This window comes from Capricornis sumatraensis, chromosome 1 (genome assembly GCF_032405125.1).
Source record: "Capricornis sumatraensis isolate serow.1 chromosome 1, serow.2, whole genome shotgun sequence".
NCBI classification, from domain to species: Eukaryota; Metazoa; Chordata; class Mammalia; order Artiodactyla; family Bovidae; genus Capricornis; species Capricornis sumatraensis.
This window is the reverse complement of record NC_091069.1, coordinates 87,433,723-87,455,076: the sequence shown is the minus strand read 5'-3', so window position 1 is coordinate 87,455,076 and position 21,354 is coordinate 87,433,723. Positions and strand designations below refer to the sequence as shown.

The 21,354-nt window shown below is 40.9% G+C and overlaps 1 protein-coding gene across 1 annotated transcript in view; it reads left to right on the top strand.

Annotated features, from left to right (window-relative positions):
• Window positions 1-21,354, top strand: part of CRIM1 (cysteine rich transmembrane BMP regulator 1) — a 208,434-nt gene that overhangs the window by 36,598 nt on the left and 150,482 nt on the right. Inside the window, exon 2 of the mRNA XM_068966792.1 lies at window positions 4,992-5,165. Coding sequence (XP_068822893.1) covers window positions 4,992-5,165 — 174 coding nt within the window. The remainder of the gene's footprint in view (window positions 1-4,991; window positions 5,166-21,354) is intronic.

Sequence of the window (21,354 nt, the reverse complement as noted above, 5' to 3'; positions counted from 1 at the left end):
GATTTAGCCATAGTTATAACTGACTGTTCACTAGAGTACTCAAACATTTAGTTATATTTGAACATGCATGAATTTTAATTCATACATTCAGTTCAGTTCAGTCACTCAGTCGTGTCTGACTCTTTGCAACGCCATGAATTGCAGCACGCCAGGCTTTCATACATGAAATTATAAAATTTCTCTCATTTTATATTTAGAAAAAATAGCATTTGGATTTGGTGTCTTGAAGAAGTTACAATCTTAAAAATAAATTTGCAGAGGTATATCAGATATCTTGACCTTTCGGTCTCAAAGACTACTTTTTGTCACATGGAGAACACCAGAGAAAAATTACTTGATATAAATAAAGGGCAATATTCCTGTTATTTAGTTAAGTCGCTCAATTGTGTCCGACTCTTTGTGACCCCGTGGACTGCAGCACGCCAGGCTTTCCTGTCCATCACCAACTCCCAGAACTTGCTCAAACTCATGTTCATCGCATCGGTGGTGCCATCCAACCATCTCATCCTTTGTCATGCCCTTATCCTTCTACCTTTAATCTTTCCCAGAATCAGGATCTTTTCCAGTGAGTCAACTCTTCACATCAGGTGGTCAAAGAATTGTATCTTCAGCTTGAGCATCAGTCCTTCCAATGAATATTCAGAACTCATTTCCTGTAGGATTGACTGCTTGGATCTCCTTGCAGTCCAAGGGACTCTCAAGAGTCCTCTCCAACACCACAGTTCAAAAAGCATCAATTCTTCCATGCTCAGCTTTCTTTACGGTCCACTTCTCATATCCATACATGACTGCTGGAAAAACCATAGCTTTGACTATATGAACCTTTGTCAGCGAAGTAATGTCTCTGTTTTTTAATATGCTGTCCAGGTTTGTCATAGCTGTTCCTATTATTAACTTTTTTTTTTTTTCTTCCTTCTAACCCTTGACCAGTCCAAGGAGATATGAAAAACTGTGTCAGAATCAGAACCTTGATCCTTGTGCTATATACATGGATTTACTTAAGAAAAGAAATTTTAAAACATCAAATTTGTTGAGTGCTGTCAGTGGCGCTGCTGGGCTCAGATTTGATTTCACTGAATTTTTGCTTTTCAGTCTCTGTTGTTTGGCTGATAAATTATGTTAAAGTATAATGTTCTGTAATAGAACAACACAAAAGCATTTGTCTCAAGAACATGTTGTACTTGATCCCTATGAAGCAGCGGTTGCTAAGGAAACTATTTGCCAAGAAGGAAAACAAAGTATTGATTAAGATAGGGGCCTGGAATTGAAAGGGTTTCCTCTCAAGAAAGAAAATAAAAGCATCTAAGACATTTTTGGCTTTAGAGTCAGAGGCGTCCTGACTGGACACAGGCGGCCGTGACATTTCCTGAGGGGTGGCCAGGCTCACCTGTGCACCATGGGGTGCAGCCTGTCGTTTCTGCCAAAAGGCTTCTGAGAACAGTAAGGAGCTGGGGTGGGTATTAAGGGAAGTTGCCTTTTAATTCTGACTCCACACTCAGGGAAAATGGTCTTCCTGTGGGGAGGCAGAGAAAAACATCTGGCAGTGAAAACAAATTGGCCCTGAGATGAACTCTTTGGAAGTGCCTATGATGCCAGCCAGGTGATAAGGCTGAAGTCTAGAGCTGACCTGGAAAAGAGATAATGACAGATGATGCCTAAAGGTACCAAAGTATGTCTGAACATTTTTTCAAAATGCCTGCCTCATTAACACTTTACTAATAAGCTTTTTGAATAAGATTTTTATTGCGTAAACAAGTTCATTATAATGAAACAGTTTTCCTTGATATGTATCTATACATTTTTTAATAAGGCATTGTCTGTGGGTTTGTTTTTTTTTAAAAAAAGCATAGACAGCAGCATTTACCATATCAGTGACATGAGAAATACGGTTGTATTTATATCATGGGGTTAGGATATTCAGAGTTGGATAGGATCTGGTTCTTGTGCATGAGGACTGTTTGTCTAATGGGGAAGTTTGACTTATATGAAGCCATTACTAGAAAGGATAAGAGGTGTGCACAGGTATTTATAGGAACATGGAGGATAGAGCAGCTCAGAGCTGGAGAAGACTTCTCGAAGAAGGGACATTTGACTTGGGTGTTTTTTGTTTTTTGTCTTAAATTTAAAAAAAATTTTATTGGAGTACAGTTGCTTTATAATGTTGTGTTAATTTCTGCTGTAAGCAAAGTGAATCAGCTATGCCCATCCCCACTTTGTTGGGTTTCCTTCCCATTTAGGTCACCACAGAGCATTGAGTAAAGGCCCCTGTGCTGCACAGTAGGTTTTCATTAGTTATCTGTTTTACACATAATAGGGTATATAGGTCAATGCCGTCTCCCAACTCATCCCACCCCTTGACTTGGGTCTTGGAATGAATAGGAGTTATCAAGAGGAAGGGGAAGGAGGTGTTTTAGGCAGATGATGTTCTGTGAGCAAAGGCATGGGAGCGTTTCTTGAGGGTTTGTGGTGAGAATCTGTGTACTTACTGGAGCATTAGGTTGTGTGAGGGATTGGTGCACAGTAGGTCTGTACAAGTGGGTACAAGCTGTATCATAACAAATCATATCTACAATTAGAAGTTTGGACTTTGTCTTATTGCCAAGAGAGAGCCATTGAGCAAGTTTGTCTTTTGAGGAAGATGGTTGTGCTGACAGAGGGAGTTAACGGGGTAATGCAAGGAGACAGGTGAGAGGATGCTGCAGTGGTTCAGAAGAGTGATGTGTCAGGGAACTCCAGTTATAATGGAGGGAAGGGATGTTTGTTGTGAGGGAAGAATCTGCATCAGAATCCCCTCAACACATTGGTGATACAGGAACTATACATATTTAAAATGATAGTGATAAAAATTTCTTCTTGGAATGAGATAAGAAAGAGGAGAAATACAGTTTTCCAGTGGTTTGAATGTCACTCGAGTTTCTTACTAGCTTTTACATTCCTAACTGAACTAACTTTGAATTCCAAATTTGAATATTCAGTCAAAAAATTGCTTCATGGTAAATTTCACAGAACTGGATTAGGCTGGTGGTACTAATAACATGTCAGCAATTAAATATAGAGATAAGAAATTATCTACGTGAGCCATTTCATCATGTATTATAACTGAAGACAAAATCATCACCTATTTTACGTTGTTGAATTGTTTCGGTGTATTTTTCTGGTTTTCCATCTTGAAGATAGGAATGTCCCTTTGTGTGTGTACATGTTATGCACCTATTATTTCTAAAGGCCAAATACAGACTAAATAGGAAAGCAGATCTTCAAACGGGTAACTTCTGTTTTTGTTTAAACTTCTAAAATCATTCTACTGAGAGCTGAAGGTTTGATCAAATAAGAGAGCCTGGTCTTCTGAAATCAAAACACGGATTTTTCTGTTCTCCCTTTTCAAAGAACCACCCTGAAGCCCTTTGTTTTGTAAATGATATCCATCTAAAGACACCTTGACAAGAAAATTATTTATTTCAGTGAGGGAAAACAGTCTTTTCCTGACTTAGTCAGTAAGTCAACAGTGTCACCAGAAGGAAAAGTTAGCCTTATAAAAATCATACCCATTTGTTTGCACTGACTTCTGCAATACCACATTGTTAAGATGGCTTTATACCTGCCTCACTTTGAGCAACAGGTTTAAGTACCTTAAATTCAAGCACTTTAAAAATATTCTCTCAAGATATGGTTATCAGAAACATGTTTACTATTTAATAGTCAGTACCCAGTTAAGGTGTGATAAAGTATCTATTAAAGATAATGTTAAGAGAGGGGAAAACTCATATAACATACCAGAGACTCAGAGAAATAGTCTGGTTTCCTAAAGAGGTGTTCCAACTGTGAGGAATTCAGGTAAGGATTGAGTCTGCCTGTGGTTCTGTCATGTTTGCTTCACTTTTCTGAACCGGGTCCCATGAAAGTCGGTTTTAAAATCTATTTTAGGGTCTTCCCTGGTGGCTTAGCTGCTGAAGAATCCGCCTGCAGTGTGGGAGCCCTGGGTTTGATCCCTGGGTTGGGAAGATCCCCTAAAGAAGGGAAAGGCTACCCACTCCAGTGTTCTGGCCTGGAGAATTCCATGGATTGTGTAGTCCATGGGGTCGCAAAGAGTCAGGTACAACTGAGTGACTTTCACACTGGTGGCCCAGTTGGTAAAGATTCTGCCTGCAATGCAAGAGACCTGGCTTTAATCCCTGGGTTTGGAAAATCCCCTGGAGAAAGAAATGGCAACCCACTCCAGTATTCTTATCTGGGGAATCCCATGGACAGAGAAGCCTGGTGGGCTACAGTCCATGGGGTCACAAAGAGTTGGACACGATTGAGTGACTAATACTTTCACTTTAGTCAGCTCCATTCCTTGACCCGGACATTGATTTGGTCTCAGCTTCAGAATTTGACGACTTCAGCCTCTCACTAGGCTGTAGCCCTTGGTTTTGTTTGTTGTTTTTCCTGACCTTGGTTGTGGGCAGTAATAGACCTTAGCATCTGAACTGAAGCACATTCATTGGAGGGTGGTGTCTGTTTATATTTATTAGCACTGCCTTGATGTATCATGTTTCAGAACTGTTTTAAACCTGAAACTAGTCTCTTATCAGATGCGGTAAAAAACAAAAAAGAAACTGGAGTTTTTTGGAATAATTTTGTAGATTGACATATGCAGCTCCTATAGTTTTATTGAACATGGGAAAATCTTGGAATCATTGTTTAAAATGAAAAACTTTAAAGGAATCTCAATTGTTACTGTAATAACACATCAGAGGAGTAGTAGTTTTTGATTAGAAATGTTTGTAAATACCACTAACTAATGTTGATGTGACTGGCTATATTTCAGTCTTTTCATTTATTAGGAGGTTGGGTTTCATTCATTTGTAAAATTGCAGCCAGACTGCCTTTCCTGAATTGAGGTTCAAAATTCGATGTTAATCTTGACACCTTCTCACATTTTTGCTTTCAGACAGGCCTTTGAATGAAGCGAACAAGCAAACATTATGTGGTTGTTAATTGTTTTCCAGATGAGAACTGGGATGATGACCAACTGCTTGGTTTTGAACCATGCAATGAAAACCTTGTCTCTGGCTGCAATCTAATCAATGGGAAATGTGAGTGTGACACCATTCGAACCTGTAACAATCCCTTCGAGTTTCCAAGGAAGGATATGTGCCTTTCAGCTTTAAAGAGGATTGAAGGTGAGTACTTATTGTCGGTCGCAAGCCTTAGAGTCACGTAACTCTGAGCAGTGATCGTATTTGAGCTGGAAAAGGCAAAGACGAGCTTACAGAGGTGGGTAGTAGCTTTGATCTCAAACAAGATTCCGAAAGTTGACCAGGGGCGGATGTGATGGTGTATGCGTGCGTGTGTGTCTGCGCACACTTGTGTGTGTCTTAAAAGCCACGGGATGGTGACGCTGGGGCAGTACGGGCAAAGTAGTTTGCGCCTGCCTGCCTAGGTCACCTCTACTTAATGGATGATATCACACGAGGCGTTCCTGAGATCAGCATCTGTTGTCACCATGTCCATCCTGCTTGATTTACCGTAGGATGGTGCTCCAGGAGGAGAGGGCCGATTAGAAGTGCAGTCTGGCAAGAATGTGCAGTTTAGAGGAGGTGGGAGCCTTGTGCAGTGACTGTTGGAGGCTGAGGTGGGCTTTGCCACAGGGCAAAACCACGTGGGTGTGGACAGGTCATTGGGTGCTTCCCTTCTGCAATGAAGTCAGAAATCACATTAAAATAACAAGAAAATTATACTAACGTGGCCCATAACTTTTGTACATTCATGCATAAAACCTAGATGAGGGTGGAAGACTTGAAAGTATGATTCATGACTGCAGTAATCAGGAGTGACAAAGCCAGAGCTGGGTGCCCTGGCTTGTTGCCGGAATTCACACAGGATGAGGCCTGGGCTTCGGACTCAGCCGTGCCCCTGGGCAGCAGTGAACTATCTCAGAGCCCCAGGTTCCACTCGGCGGGGAAGGAGGGCTGAATGAGACATTCTTGTGTTTGTTTGTTTGTATTCTGTAATTCTTTTTGTTGGTATTTAGTTGGTTTACAGTGCTGTGTTAGTTTCTGCTATACAGCAGAGTGAATCAGTTATACACATGCATGTAGCCACTCTTTGATATTCTCTTCCCACATAGTTCGTTAGAGTATTGAAAAGGGTTCCCCGTGCTATACAGCGGGTTCTTAGTAGTTATCTATTTTATATACAGTAGTGTATGCCAATCCCACTCTCCCAGTTATCACCCCCTTTTCCCCTCTTGGTAACCATGAGTTTTCTGCATCTGTGACTCTATTTCTGTTTTGTCAATAAGTTCATTTGTAACCATTTTTTTAGATTTCACATGTAAGTGATATCATATGATATTTGTCTTTCTCTGGCTTCAATCAGTATGACAGTCTCTTGGTTTTTATCCATGTTACTGCAAAATACACTTTATATCTCTACGATGATGGAGAAACTGGTAGTATAGTTTGGAATACCAAGGATTTTTCAAGTCCAAAATCAAGCTCATAAAAGCAGTAGAGCAGGACTGAAGTTTTTGAATTGTATTGTTTCCAAGACATATTAAATGGTTGTAAAGAATAAGAAGTGTATGTGAAAGTGAAAGTCACTCATTTGTGTCCGACTCTTTGCGACCCCATGGACTGCAGCCTGCCAGGCTCCTCTCTCCATGAAACTCTCTTGGCCGGAATACTGGAGTGAGTAGCCATTCTCTTCTCTGAGAGATCTTCCCAACCCAGGGATCAAACCCAGGTCTCCTGCATTGCAGGGGAATTCTTTACCATCTGAGTCACCAGAGAAGCCCAAGAATACTGGAGTGAGTAGCCTATCCCTTCTCCAGTGGATCTTCCTAACCCAGGAATTGAACCGGGGTCTGCTGTGTTGCAGGTGGATTCTTTAGCTGCTGAGCTACCAGGGAAGTCCCTTAAGAAATGTATAGTAGCTTCTAAAATAGCATTTCTGTTTGTATTTTCCAAGTGCTGCTGGATCATTAAAACAACAAAGTAGAAAACGAAAGAAATAAAGTTTAAGAACCTCAGGAATCTTAGATAACATTTAGTTTAGTCCTTCAGTTTGAAAATTGAAAACTTCACCTCTACACAGTGGATGACTGACAGGCCCGTAAAGTCGTTTTTGAATCATATTATGCCGTTGACACAGTTCACCAAGCTCGTTTGTATTGTCTCGAGGCTCTTTGCTCACCCCTGTCCTCACCTCTGTTGCCTGCTTTTCAGTATTTTTGCCAGCTTCAGTGGATAAATCTTCAGGGACATAGAGGAAGCTGTCAAATATCTATTTAATTCATTTAGTTATTCATGCATATTTTAAGTCACATCATATAGCAGTTTAGAGGATTACTTTTTGCTCTTCTTATATTTTAGTTAACTGTTTTAGTCACATCTCAAATGCATCTCCGTCACTGTCATTGTCTTTGCTGGAGCTGTTTTCTGTGTCATTTAACACCTGTTTCTGCGCACACCTTCCTCACTGCCATCTAAGTTGTTGGAGATACAGCTGATTTGGAATCCAGGTTATCACAAGTTTTGTTCCAAACAGGGTGTCTTTGCACATAAAACTAGGACAGTTACATTTTTAATTAGTGAGGTGTATGTTTATGATCTTTACAATGTGGCGATTCACTGCATTGATTTTTAAAGTGTTTCTGAAAAGGCTGTTTACAAGATCTAGCACTTCTAATTTTGACATCATTCCCTCAGGAATAATTACTGTGGCTGATTAAATTTCTTTATGCTCACACCCACCCTACCCCCCTTTTTTAACAGATTCTGTCTGGCCTCTGTATACAAAATCCAAAACTAGGATTGGTAGAGGTCATTTAAGGTTAATGTATCTTCCACAAATTGTGTGTGCATGCTCAGTTGTTCAGTCGTGTTCAACGCTTTGCGACCACATGGACTGTAGCCCTCCAGGTTCCTCTGTCCATGGAATTTTCCAGGCAGGAATACTGGAGTGGGTTGCCATTTCCTACTCCAGGGGATCTCTTGGGGCTTTTTTGTTTGTTTGTTTTTAAGTTTTAATTTTTATTGGAGTGTGGTTGACAATGTTGTGTTAGCTTCAGGTGTTCAACAAAGTGAATCAGTTATACATGTACATATGTATGCTGCTGCTACTGCTAAGTCACTTCAGTCGTGTCCGACTCTGTGAGACCCCATAGACAGCAGCCCACTAGGCTCCTCTGTCCCTGGGATTCTCCAGGCAGGAACACTGGAGTGGGTTGCCATTTCCTTCTCCAATGCATGAAAGTGAAAAGTGAAAGTGAAGTCGCTCAGCCATGCCTGACTCTTAGCGACCCCATGGACTGCAGCCTACCAGTCTCCTCCATCCATGGGATTTTCCAGGCAAGAGTACTGGAGTGGGGTGCCATTGCCTTCTCCATACATATGTATATGTATACATAACTTTTTTCTGAGATCCTTTTCCCTTATAGGGCGTTATAGAGCATTGAGCAGAGTTCCCTATGCTATACAGCACGTTCTTATTATTTATATGTATGGTAAGCGTATATGTCAGTCCCAGTTCCCATCCCCTGGTCATCATAAATTTGTTTTCTATATCCGAATACTCTACTTCTGTTTTGTAAGTAAGCTCATTTGTACCCTTTTTTAGATTCCATATATATGTGATATTATATGATATTTGTCTTTCTGTGTTGAGTCTTCACTCAGTTTGACAATCTCAAAAATGAAATTATTTTGTTCTCTTTTTATTGGCTGAGTAATATTTTGTTGTGTATATGTACCACATATTCTTTGTCCATTCCTCTGCTGATAGACATTTAGGCTGCTACCATGTCCTGGCTGTTGTAAAGTAGTACTGCAGTGAACATCGGAATGCATATATCTTTTCAAATTATTGAATTATGGCTTTCTTCGGGTATATGGCTAAAAGTGGAAGTGCTCAGTTCTATGGTAGTTCTGTTCTCAGTTTTTTAAGGAACCTCCTTACTGTTTTCCATGGCTTACCAGGTGCCTCAGTGGTAAAGAATCCACCTGCCAGTCTTAGAGGAAAACATAGGCAGAACACTCGATGACATAAATCAAAGCAGGTTCCTCTGTGACCCACTTCCTAGAGTAATGGAAATAAAATCAAAAGTAAACAAGTGGGACCTGATTAAACTTAAAAGCTTTTGCACAGCAAAGGAAACTATCAGTTCAGTTCAGTCACTCAGTTGTGTCCAACTCTTTGCGACCCCATGAATCACAGCACACCAGGCCTCCCTGTCCATCACCAACTCCCGGAGTTCACTCAGACTCGCGTCCATCCAGTCAGTGATGCCATCCAGCCATCTCATCCTCTGTCGTCCCCTTCTCCTCCTGCCCCCAATCCCTCCCAGCATCAGGGTCTTTTGTAATGAGTCAACTCTTCGCATGAGGTGTCCAAAGTATTGGAGTTTCAGCCTCAGCATCATTCCTTCTTCCAAAGAACACCCAGGACTGGTCTCCTTTAGGATGGACTGGTTGGATCTCCTTGCAGTCCAAGGGACTCTCAAGAGTCTTCTCCAACACCACAGTTCAAAAGCATCAATTCTTCGGCGCTCAGCTTTCTTCGCAGTCCAACTCTCACATTCATACATGACCACTGGAAAAACCATAGCCTTGAGCAGACAGACCTTTGTTGGCAAAGTAATATCTCTACTTTTCAATATGCTATCTAGGTTGGTCATAACTTTCCTTCCAAGGAGTAAGCATCTTTTAATTTCATGGCTGCAGTCACCATCTGCAGTGATTTTGGAGACCAAAAATATAAAGTCAGCCACTGTTTCCACTGTTTCCCCATCTATTTCCCATGAAGTGGTGGGACCAGATACCATGATCTTAGTTTTCTGAGTGTTGAGCATTAAGCCAACTTTTTCACTCTCCTCTTTCACTTAAGCAAGGTGAAAAGACAACCCTCAGAATGGGAGAAAATAATAGCAAATGAAACAACTGAATTTCCAAAATATACAAGCAGCTTATACAACTCAATGCCAGAAAAACAAACAACCTAATCAAAAAGTGGTAAAAGGACCTAAACAGACATTTCTCCAAAGAAGACCTACAGATGGCTAACAAACACATGAAGAGATGCTCAACATCGCTCATTATTAGAGAAATGCAAATCAAAACCACCATGAGATATCACCTCACACTGGTCAGAATGGCCATCATCAAAAAGTCTACGAACAATAAATGCTGGAGAGGATGTGGAGAAAAGGGAACACTCTTGCTCTGTTGGTGGGGATGTAAATTGACACAGCTACTATGGAAGACTGTATGGAGATTCCTTAAAAAAAAACTAGTAGTAAAACCACCATATGACCCAGCAATCCCACTCCTAGGCATATACCCTGAGGAAACCAAGGTTGAAAAAGACACATGCATCCAGTTGTTCATTGCAGCACTATTTACAATAGCTAGAACATGGATAAAGAAGTTGTGGTACATATAAACAATGGAATATCACTCAGCCCTAAAAAGGAACCCATTTGAGTCAGTTCTGATGAGGTGGATGAACCTAGAACCTATCGTACAGAGTGAAGTGAGTCAGAAAGAGAAAAATAAATATCGTATTCTAATGCACATATACAGAATATTAAAAAATGGTACTAAGGTACTTATCTACAGGGCAGCAGTGGAGAAACAGACATAAAGAATAGACTCATGGACATGGGGAGAGGGGAGGAGAGGGTGAGATTTATGGAAAGAGTAACATGGAAACTTACATTACCATGTGTAAAATATATAGCCAACGGGAATTTGCTGTATGGCTCAGGAAACTCAAACAGGGGCTCTGTATCAACCTAGAGGGGTGGGATGGGGAGGGAGTTGGGAGGGAGGTTCAAAAAGGAGGGGATATATGTATACCTGTGGCTGATCCATGTTGAGATTTGATAGAAAACAGCAAAATTCTGTTAAGCAAGTATCCTTCAATAAGAAAATAAAGATAAAAAAGAATCCACCTGCCAATGCAGGAGACACAGGGAAAGCAGCTTTGATCCCTGGGTCAGGAAGATCTCCTGGAGAAGGAAATGGCAACCCATTCCAGTATTTGTGCCTGGGAAATCCCATAGACAGAGAAACTTGGCGGCCTACAGTCCATGGGGTCACAAAGAATCCGACATGATTGAGCATACACACGTGCAATACTGTTCCGCATAGTAGCTGTACAAATTTACATTCCCACCAATGATGTAGGGGGGTTCCCTTTTCTCCACACTCTCCAGCATTTATTGTCTGTAGATTTTTTGCTGATGGTCATTCTAACTGGTGTAGGGTGATTGTAGTTGTGATTTGCGTGTTTCTAATAATTAGTGATGTTGAGCATCTTTTCATGTGCCTTTTGGCCATCTGCCTGTCTTCTTTGGAGAAATGTCTGTTTAGATCCGTGCTTTGTTTTTTTTTAAATAAAGCACCCTGTAATATTTGAGGTCTTGTAAGAAGTCAGTACTGTGGGGTTTCCTTTCCTGAGAGACAATGTTGAAGAAAAAACTCTATATTCAAGTATATTGCAAATGAAAAAGTTAGTGATGGTATATCACTGCATATAATTAAATCATTAATAGCATTGAGAACTTGGAATGCTCTAAAAACTTAGGGCCAAAAAAATGTTACCTGGAATTATATGATAAAGTATCGTGGAGGAGTTGGAGTCTGAACAATTTAGAATTTGGATGGTGATGGATTCCAGGCAGAATGATGTGGGCAGAAGAATGAAATGTCTAAGTGAGATTTGCATGACTTATGTGTAAGATACTTGGGAAATGAATGTAGGAGAGCAAGTTTTTATTTCTATAGGTAGATAGGAACTAAAGATGAGGAGTCAGGACAGGACCAGATGATGAAATGTCTTTCACATGGTGCAGGGAACTCAGGCCCAGGAATAGGAGCTATCAAAAGTCACTGTGGGTTTATAAGCCAAGAGAAGCAGAGCATGAAGAAATCGGTATTAGGCAGATTGCAGTTGCGGGGGTTGTGTAATGTATTAGCAGGGAGAGATTCTGCAGTAGAGGCTTGCAGGAGAGCTCTTCACATTATTTAGATGTGGTACCACTAGAGATGGGTCTAGGGGATGGCAAAGGAAAAGCAAGGAAGAGCAAACGGATGCACGCCATTTTGATGGAAGAACATGAAGTATCTGCTTATAGGTAAGGGAGGGATGAAAATATACAAAGGTGATTCTGGTTTCCTAACCTGAAATAGTAGAAGAATGATGGTACAAGTAACAGCAATGGGAAAACATCTCAAAACTTGGAACCAACAAGTGAAATGGTTGTATCAGAGGGATCTAAGGTCAAAAAGGACTTTAAAAATATGGCAAATGTTACAGCATGTTTGATGACAAGAATGATCTAGTAAAAAGGGAAAAACTAATAATGTAAGAATGGTGATGATTATAGAAGCAAAGGCATTGAGGAGGGAGAGGAGCAAAATTGTTCCTATTTCTCAGAGGTTATAAAACAAGGTCGTCAGCTAACGTTCAGGTGGAAGAAGGGTGTGAAAAATTGAGGGAGAGGAAATGGAAAATAGACAACTCAGAGAGAGGAGGAGTGAATTAAGTAGGGAAGTGTATTCAGGTCATTTGCTAGTGCTGACTGCATGCTTGAGGTTAGCGGCTATAAATTGGAAGGGAGAACAGCCAGCACAGTTGTGCCTTTCTCTTGCTCTGGCCCATGCAGCAGAGGTGGAAAGGTAGATTTAACTAGGGTAAGGGTTTTTCATTGGAGAAGGAAATGGCAATCCACTCCAATACTATTGCCTGGAAAATCCCATAGTGAGTCCTATAGAAAGCGAAGGGCCCTGAGATTGAGTTATGCAGGAGAGTACTTAGACGGTGACCAGCCAGGCCATCCCTGCTGGCAAGGAGGAAGCAGCAATGTACAGGGAATGAACAAGAGGCAGAAGTTCTGTAAGAAGATAATGCAACACTTGCATGGAGCTCGGACAGCATCTGATTGCATGTGCTTCATGCAGACAAGGTATTTTTTTTTTTTTTAAGGGGAAAAGGAAGAATGATCTGAAAGTAGTGACAAGACCAAGAAGACCCCTCCCGCACCCTCAGGGTTTATGGCATGTGGAAGGTGAAGCCATCCCCACTTGGGAGGATTTCAGGGGGCAAAGTGCAGTCAGGGAGGACACAGGTGTTCATTAGAGCACAGAGGTGAAGGAGCACCTGGAGGGGAGAATGACAGCAAAAGGGATGTTGGTGATGACAGTCTGAGTTCTAGAAGGCCCGGTAGGTATTCAGGAGGGAGGGTTGTGCAGAGCATGGGTGATGTTTGCAGAGCCAGTGAGATTAAGTCCCGCGATGATGCATGACCTGATAAATTTAGACTTGGTTTTTGCAGTTTCTTATGAGAAGGTGACTAGTTAATGAAAGCCTTCCTTGAAGCACCATTCTCTGGGGGCATTCTGTAGCGTCAAGGTATGTATGCATTTAGGGATAAGGAAGAAGGCCTAGTGTTCTTGCCAGAGCATCATGCTAAAATGCATGGGTCTTCATTTCTGTGTTTTGTGAGTGAATTCTGAACATGAATTGAATTTTAAGCATAATTGCAACAACATTTTTTTAAAATGCATGAAAGTCATGTTAGTCAGTACCGATTTATGAAAAATAATGACGATTCAGGGTATTTTTAAAGAAAGGTTCCTGGGTATTTCATTTGTTTAAAAGGGAGATCATTGGTCCTGGATTTTAATAAATACAACATCATAAATTTTGTCACAAATTTAGAGGAAATACCATACTGGATAACAGCCAGTCATGCCTTATGTACAAAATGATTTGTCAGAATCATCTGTATTTCTCTGAGGAAGGAGAGACAGGGAATGCCTGCAAGTCATCCCACCTCAATCTTAACAAAGCTTGTAGTTTTATGCCATGCTACCTATTTTTCTTGTCTTGGTGCATGCTGTACTGAGCTCCCCAAAAGTTAAATTGATAGACCATCAGAAGAGGGGACCACATTAACAAGAGCAGTACCAGCCTCTGCAGCTGCCCCAAAGGTTTTCTGGAGGGACCTCTCTGGGCTTAGTAATGGAAGCTAAAGTTGATATGAAAGACTTCTATGATACGGTGAATAAGTTGGACTTTTAAGCTTGCATATGACTCCAGATTGGGGTAAGTAGCTTTTCTTTTCCAAAAGAAAAATGTACTGTAATTCAGAGTGGTTGAAATAAATTTGAGAAATAATCAGGAATATGAAATCATGTCCAATTCAGAGAAGGATGTCAACCACGCTAGAAAACATTCGTCTGTATTGTTACATCCAGCAGATATTCACTGAGTGCCAAATATGTCCTAGTCATAATTCAGTTGCTGAGGATACAGCTCCTGTGGAGCTCACATTCAGAAAGGGAGGGGTGACAGTAATCTCAGAAGTGAGAGGAAAGTTTCACATGTGTGATAAGAGCTGCGAAGAGTAAGCGCCAGGATGATGTGATAGAGAATTACTAGGCTGACTAAGGAAGTTGTTTTAGATATGGATGTCAGTGTCAGGGAAGTTTTCCTTGAAGGAAGAGCATTTGGCCTGAAATCCGACTGTAAGAAGGAGTCGAACTGGTGATGATCTGAGGGGAGAGAAGCCCGTGCACAGGACGCTGCAGGTGTGAGAGCTCTCAGTGAGAGCAAGCTTGGTGTGCCGAAAGAAGGTCACGAGGAAGCAAGAAAGGCCAAGGTGGCTGGAAGGTCATGGAAGAGAGAGGGACAGGAGTGAGGGCCAGATCATGTGCTGCCTTATAGATGATTTTGTGATGAGTGGGTAGGAAAGTGGCTAAAGGATTGTGAACAAGAGCATCATGTGATTTGATACATGTTCTCAAACATGAATATGGTGGAGAATTAAGGCTTGGGAGACTGGGAAGATCCAAGAATGGGAAAGAGTCCACGGGTAGTTGTTCAGATAAGAGATACTGGGGACTCAGACCCAAGAGAGCTAGAGATCGAGAAGAGGCGTGGATGGGAGGTGATTTGGTCCTAGGCATGTTGATGGATTAAATGTAGGGCTGAGAGAAAGAGGAGTCCAGGAAAACTCTTAGTTTTGGAATTTAAGCAAATTGTAGTACTTTTTACTAGGTGCAAGAGCAGATATAAGGGGGAACTTGGGAGCTTTGTTTCAGATAAATTGGACTTGATACCCAAGTAGAGCTGTTTGTCATTTAGATAATTTTTGATGTAATTAACTCATTAAGTAGCATTCATACACACGTATCTTCATGGTAAGTATGTTAAGGACTACAAAGGTAGACACACATCCTTGAGGGAAAATCTGCCCTTTCTACATGGAGGTCTAGCCTTGTGGGGAGCTTCTAGAGAAAAATAAAATCAGCCCAGTTCACGCTGATTTATCACCAGGCAGAGTCTAGCCAGAGGGATATCTGTGTGGGGTCCATAAGATGTGTTCTTACATTTACATGTTTGGCACTGCTGTATCATGGGTCCCGAGGCTTACTGGAATAGTATGGGTTCTGTGAAACTCATTCCTGTTTGGAGCTACACAGTGAACATTTTGCCAAAGGAGGAAGACTCTTGGAACTTAAGAATGTCCTCCTTTGTTTTAGCTGAAAGCCCTTAGAGGTAATGTTTAAAGTTTTTAAATTTTAGGCTATATTATTTTTTTCTCTGTAAGATGTTTTAAAGAAAAGACAGTCAAAAATTGTCTTGAGATACTTTATATCATTGTGTTATGCAGGGTGGACAAATAAGAACTGCTGTAGGGAGGGGTAAAGCCAGGAAGGCATTGTGGAGGAATCGGGGATGGAGTCCAACTCGGAGAGACATGTCAAGCGGCTCAACAGAAGGGAAAAGATAATTTAAGAAGAGCCTTGGAGTAGCAACGAGAGAATGGACAGAGGGGGCCAGATGAGAAGGATAAAGTGGCACGTCAGCGGGCTTTAGCAGCTGACTTTGGAGAATGTGGAAGAGAAAGACTCCCAGAATTGGACGTGAGGGGTGATTGTTTAGATCCTTGGGGTGGGCACAGTGCTCAGGCTATATGGTGGTGTCGTGTACTAGGATGTGGAATACAAGGAGAGCAGCTTTATGGGAGGTAAGATGAGGTAGATATTGAGTCTGCATTGTTATGTTTGAGCTATTTGTGGAGGTTTGTTGTTGTTTAGTTGCTTGGTTGTGTCTGACTCTCTTGCTTCTCTGTTCGTGGGATTTCTCAGGCAAGAATACTGGGGTGGGTTATCATTTCCTTCTCCAGGGGATTGTCCTCACCCAGGGATCAAACTTGTATCTCCTGAATTGGCAGGCAAGTTCTTTACCACTGAGCCAGCTGGGAAACATCTATGGAGGATCAAGGGGAAAATGAGAGTTATGAGTCTGGAACTCAGAGATCTGGGCTGGAGATAAGGATTTGTGAGTCATCCTCCCAAGGAGAGAATATAGTGCTGTCAGTGACCTTGGATTTTATAGGTAATGAGAGGGGTATGAGCATTTTTAGGAAGATTAAAATGGCGTAATATGCATCATGGAAGAAAAAGAGTGACTATCAGTGTTAACACATCAAAAGTGAGATGAAATGACCTGTGTATTGATGATGGTGCAGGAAGCATTTGAGTGTTCTGTTAGTTTGGTGGAAGAAAGCCTCAGGACCACTGATGTCACTGACTGAACGATAACCTAGAACATAGATGTTGCCACCTGTGATAGTGGAATGTATAAAACAGAATATATCATTTTAATTAATTGATTGCTTAATTCGTTTGTTTGTATACCCTAATTTGAAGAAGGCTTTAAAGTGTCTGAGTCTGAGAGAGCTGGTCCGATGCAGCTGAGATTAGAGCCATTCAGGGTAGGAGCCCTAAAATTAAATAATGGGATAGGAAGATGAAGAGGTGGCAGTATGGTTGTAGACTCTTTGAGCCCAGAGCGATCCCTTCCTCAGCGTTCTTACAGGCGCCCTCCAAGGCTACTGCTTTCACCTTAGAGCAACTTTAATTCTTCATTCATTCTTGTGTATGTTAGTTGCTTAGTCATGTCTCTTTGCAAGCTCCTGGACTGCAGCCCACCCGGCTCCCCTGTCCATAGACTTCTCCAGGCAAGAATACTGGGGTGGGTTGCCATTTCATTTCTCCAGGGCATCTTCCAGACCCAGGGATCAAACCTGGGTCTCTTGCATCTCAGGCAGATTCTTTACTGTCTGAGGCACCAGAGAAGCCCACACTCATTCCTTTGTTTACTCAAAAGGTCAATGTGGATATTTAGCGCATGCCGTGTGTCACTCACTGCACAGCACATGCTGCTAGTTTGACTTGGTCTTGCCTCTGACTGAGGGACCATTGTCTAAAGGGCCTCAAAGATGCAGGGTGCATAAATTGACACACGTTTTAGACTCACTATGGAATTTTGACTTTGTTTAAAAATATGTTTTATAGGTGTCTTAAATGATATTTTTAAGTATTTGTCTATCTCCAAAACTTATGTTGCATGATATATGTGCTTTTTTGTTGTTCGGCCACTAAGTCATGTCCAATTCTGTGTGACCCCATGGACTGCAGCATGCCAGGCTTCCCTGTCCTTCACTATCTCCCGGAGTTTGCTCAGACCCATGTCCATTAAGTTGATAATGCTATCCAACCATCTCATCCTCTGTCACCCACTTCTCCTTTTGCCTTCAGTCTTTCCTAGCATCAAGGTTTTCTCCAGTGAGTCGGCTCTTTGTCTCAGGTGGCCAAAGTGTTGGAGCTTCAGCATCAGTTCTTATATGCTTAGGCAAAAATTAAAGGTTAGAAGGAATATGTGGGCTTTCATATCTGTATTTTTTCTGCTGCTTAAAGCAAAGGGAGGTTTGATTTTTTACATTGTAAGTCTATATTCTCTGAAGCTAAACTAATTTAGATACAGACAAATGGCTTCTGATTAATAGACTTTTCTTTCAGTTTTTAAAAATCCAAATAGCAGGTGTTTCAGAGCCTTACGTTTTATTAATTATTCTATGCCCTAAATTCACTGTTTCAATCCTACCTAAGGAAATGTTAATGTTACGTGAGCATCTTACTGCATTTTTAGTTTTCTACATTGCACTTGCCTTTTTCACACCAGTAAAGTGTGAGTGCTAAATGTTATTCTTGGTTGGTATCTTTTTCTTGGTCTGTAGCTTACAGTACAACCTGTGCTGTGTGACCTAATCAGATATTCTAGCTCTTGAAGCCATCTGTAATGTTTGTCAGTAGACACACATTTCATTAATATTTAGAAAGCATTATGATGCCATTTCCTTTTATTCACAGAACTTTTTTACTCAGAAGTTCTTGGGGTTTTTTGTGGGGGTAGTAGGATGCTCACAAAAAAAGCACCCCAAGAAAATGTGATCCAACAGAGCTCAGCGTGTTAATGAACATCCATTCCATTTTTGAGAAAGTACAGTGGAGTTCCCTCCTGACCCTCTTCCCACTGGAACAGTGCTGGATGGAGACACTCATCTCCAGCAAGACTGAGGCCATCCCATAATATACAAAGAGATAACATATGCACCCAACTCTGCGCCAGCCTGAGTTTCCACACGGTACTTGAGGTCCATGGCAAGCCTTGGGTATCATGCAGAGGAAATGGCATAGGTTTCTCTTTTAAAAAGTAATTTATTTTGGTTGTTGTGCTGGGTCTCCGTGGCTGTGCATGGCTTTCTCTAACTGTGGAGAGCAGGGGCTACTCTTCGTTGTGGTGTGCAGGCTTCTCACTGTGGTGGCATTTCTTGTTGCAGAGCACGGCTCTAGGCTGTAGCATGAAGGCTCAGTAATTGCAGACAGGCTTCATTGCTCCGTGGCTTGTGGAATCTTCCCGGACCAGGGATCAAACCCTTGTCTCCCACGTTGACAGGCAGTTCTTATCCGCTGTACCACCGGGGAAGTCCCAAGTAGGTTTCTTAAATTTGAGAGAGCTTGACCGTCACACAGATATTCTCATTTACCAGGACTGGACCAGGGGAGAGGAATCTGCGTTTCCAGTCAACCCTCAGGAGGAGCTGGTTTTTTACCACACTTTTGAGTAGCAGAGTCATAGAGGGTTTATATGAATCTGTGTTCCTGGATTTGCTGTGCTGTTGTGTAAGAGAATTATCTTGTCTTTAAGTAATCACTGGACTTACTTTCTAATACTTTTTGTTTTTAAAAACAGAGTCTGTATATGAATTACTTTACTTCAAGTATTAATACATGGCAATAGTTTCATTATATGACTTTAAAACTTTTTTTCCAATTGGTATTAATAGAGATTAAAACCCTACTGAGACATTTCATGGTGCCTGTGTAGAATCACATAGTGAGGAACAAGAAAATCCCCAAATGTGGATGCTGGGGAGATTCTTTTGTTTTTAGTAGAGGTGATCCTCTATGTAATTTTACCTGTTCAGCCTTTGCTAAACTTTAGAAATATGTTTAAGCCCTTATGTCTATGGATTTTCATACAGTTGTATTGATCTGCATGGTATTAAATACCATCTCAAAACCCTTCATAATATAGTATTGACCATAGTAGAATGATCCAGTGTAACTGTTAACTCGCAAACTCAGACATACAAGAGTCAAATTACATGTTCTCTCAAAATATAACTGCCTTGCACTGTAAGATTATAACAGAGCAGAGTTAAATTTATAAGATCCTTACAACTTACCAGTATGATAATTCTCTTGGAGGCAGAATTTAAATGGGAGTGGCTGTTGTACATTTTATGAGGTTGATGAAGTTCAGGGAACTTTCGGAAGCACTTGGCCTTTCAAAACTGCTGTTACATAATCCTTTATAATAAAATATATGTACTGAACTATCAAAAACAAAAACAAAACAAAAGAGAGAGCCTCTCCAACTGTGGTTCTTATTCTGAAGCCAAGCGTTCTGTGTTTAGAGACTCAGCTGTCTCTCTTCCAGACCTTCAAGTGTACCAATTCACAATTTTTAAGTTAGTCATTTTTTATTTCATTAAAATTACTCATCACAGATTCTATTTTTGTTAGGCTAGGTATATGTAAAATCAGTGTTATGTTTGTGAATATATTGCTTTAGCTCATCTAAATTGTTTTAAAAATATATTTTTGAGGAATTCAGTTAACATTGCTTACCAAGTTTGGAAGCACAAACCCTCCCCTTGACCAGATAAACATTTAACCTTACCTTCCAGATGGATAAGGTACCTCCTTACCATAAAGGTCTCCCTGATTTTGATTTTTGCTGAGGCTGCCCAAGTACCATTAAGGATACTTGTTTAATTAAGGCAGTAAGGCTTTTAGGCAACTATAAGTCTGTACTGCTGTTGCCCTCTGTAAAGGCAATCACAAGTTGATAATATGATATGTCTTTCTTTTTTGGGTTCATTTATGTAAAATGATTCTGAAATCTAAATACATGTGTTTCCTTTTAAATTCCAGCAGTGTCCTGGGGAAAGAAAGTGTAGATAGTTATTTATTTTCCATAAGTATTTTTATTTAGGTTGACACCTAAGTCAGTATCTTATAATTTTGTGTTTTAAGTACAAGCTGTTGTTCTGATGTCTTGATAACTGGCACTGGGGCGGGGGAGGGAGAAGAAAAACCAAAACAGCTACCAAGAGTTGGAAGCCAGTTTCGAATATCTGGGAAATCAAAACAGGAAACTTGGAACTTGGCATAAACCCAGGTGGAGAGGAGCAGTTGGCTGAATATTTATACCTGCATTTTAACTGTTGGAAGTTATACAGTGACCTTCTGGTTGTTGTGATTTCTTGTGCCTAGCAGAAAAAAAAAGTCATGATAAAAATGTTACATCCTTGTGCTAAGAGAGGAGTGTGTGTGTGTTAAGAGGGACATTTCATTCAACCACATTGGGGTTACTATAAACGGTGTAAACTTTTTTTCAATCTAACCCTCAGAAGGATGCTTGTGTGCAGTTGTACGTAGCCAGTAGTACTTTGTTCCATTTATTCACATCCTTCCCTTTCTTTGTTTTAGCTCTTTATATGTACTTTCAGTCCATCTCTTCTGTCCCAAGTTATGTTTAGCTCAACCATCTGTCTGTCCTATACCTTCTCCCAGGTTAGTGACATGAGTCCCAGAAATTATAGGTGAACAGTTTTTATTACCACCATATGTTTGTTTCAAGATTTAAAAAAAAAACTGTTAAAAAAAAAAACAAAACCCCACATTCCTTGTTAAAAGACAAAAAAAGCAATCTGACACCTTCAGCCAGAGAAATGATGTTTCTGGGGGGGGCCATGCGGAAAACTTTGTATTTCCACCTACCAAGGATGCTTAAGAAACATTGGTCTAATGCCGGCCTTCAGCAGGTTAATGTTTCAGCTTCTGGGTAGTGCTGAGCAGTCCCTTGCGGATTTGTGGTTTCCGAGTTGGCTGTAGGTGACCTCTCAGTTATTCCCAGGGTTTGGCGTGTGCTCTATCACTCTGAGCT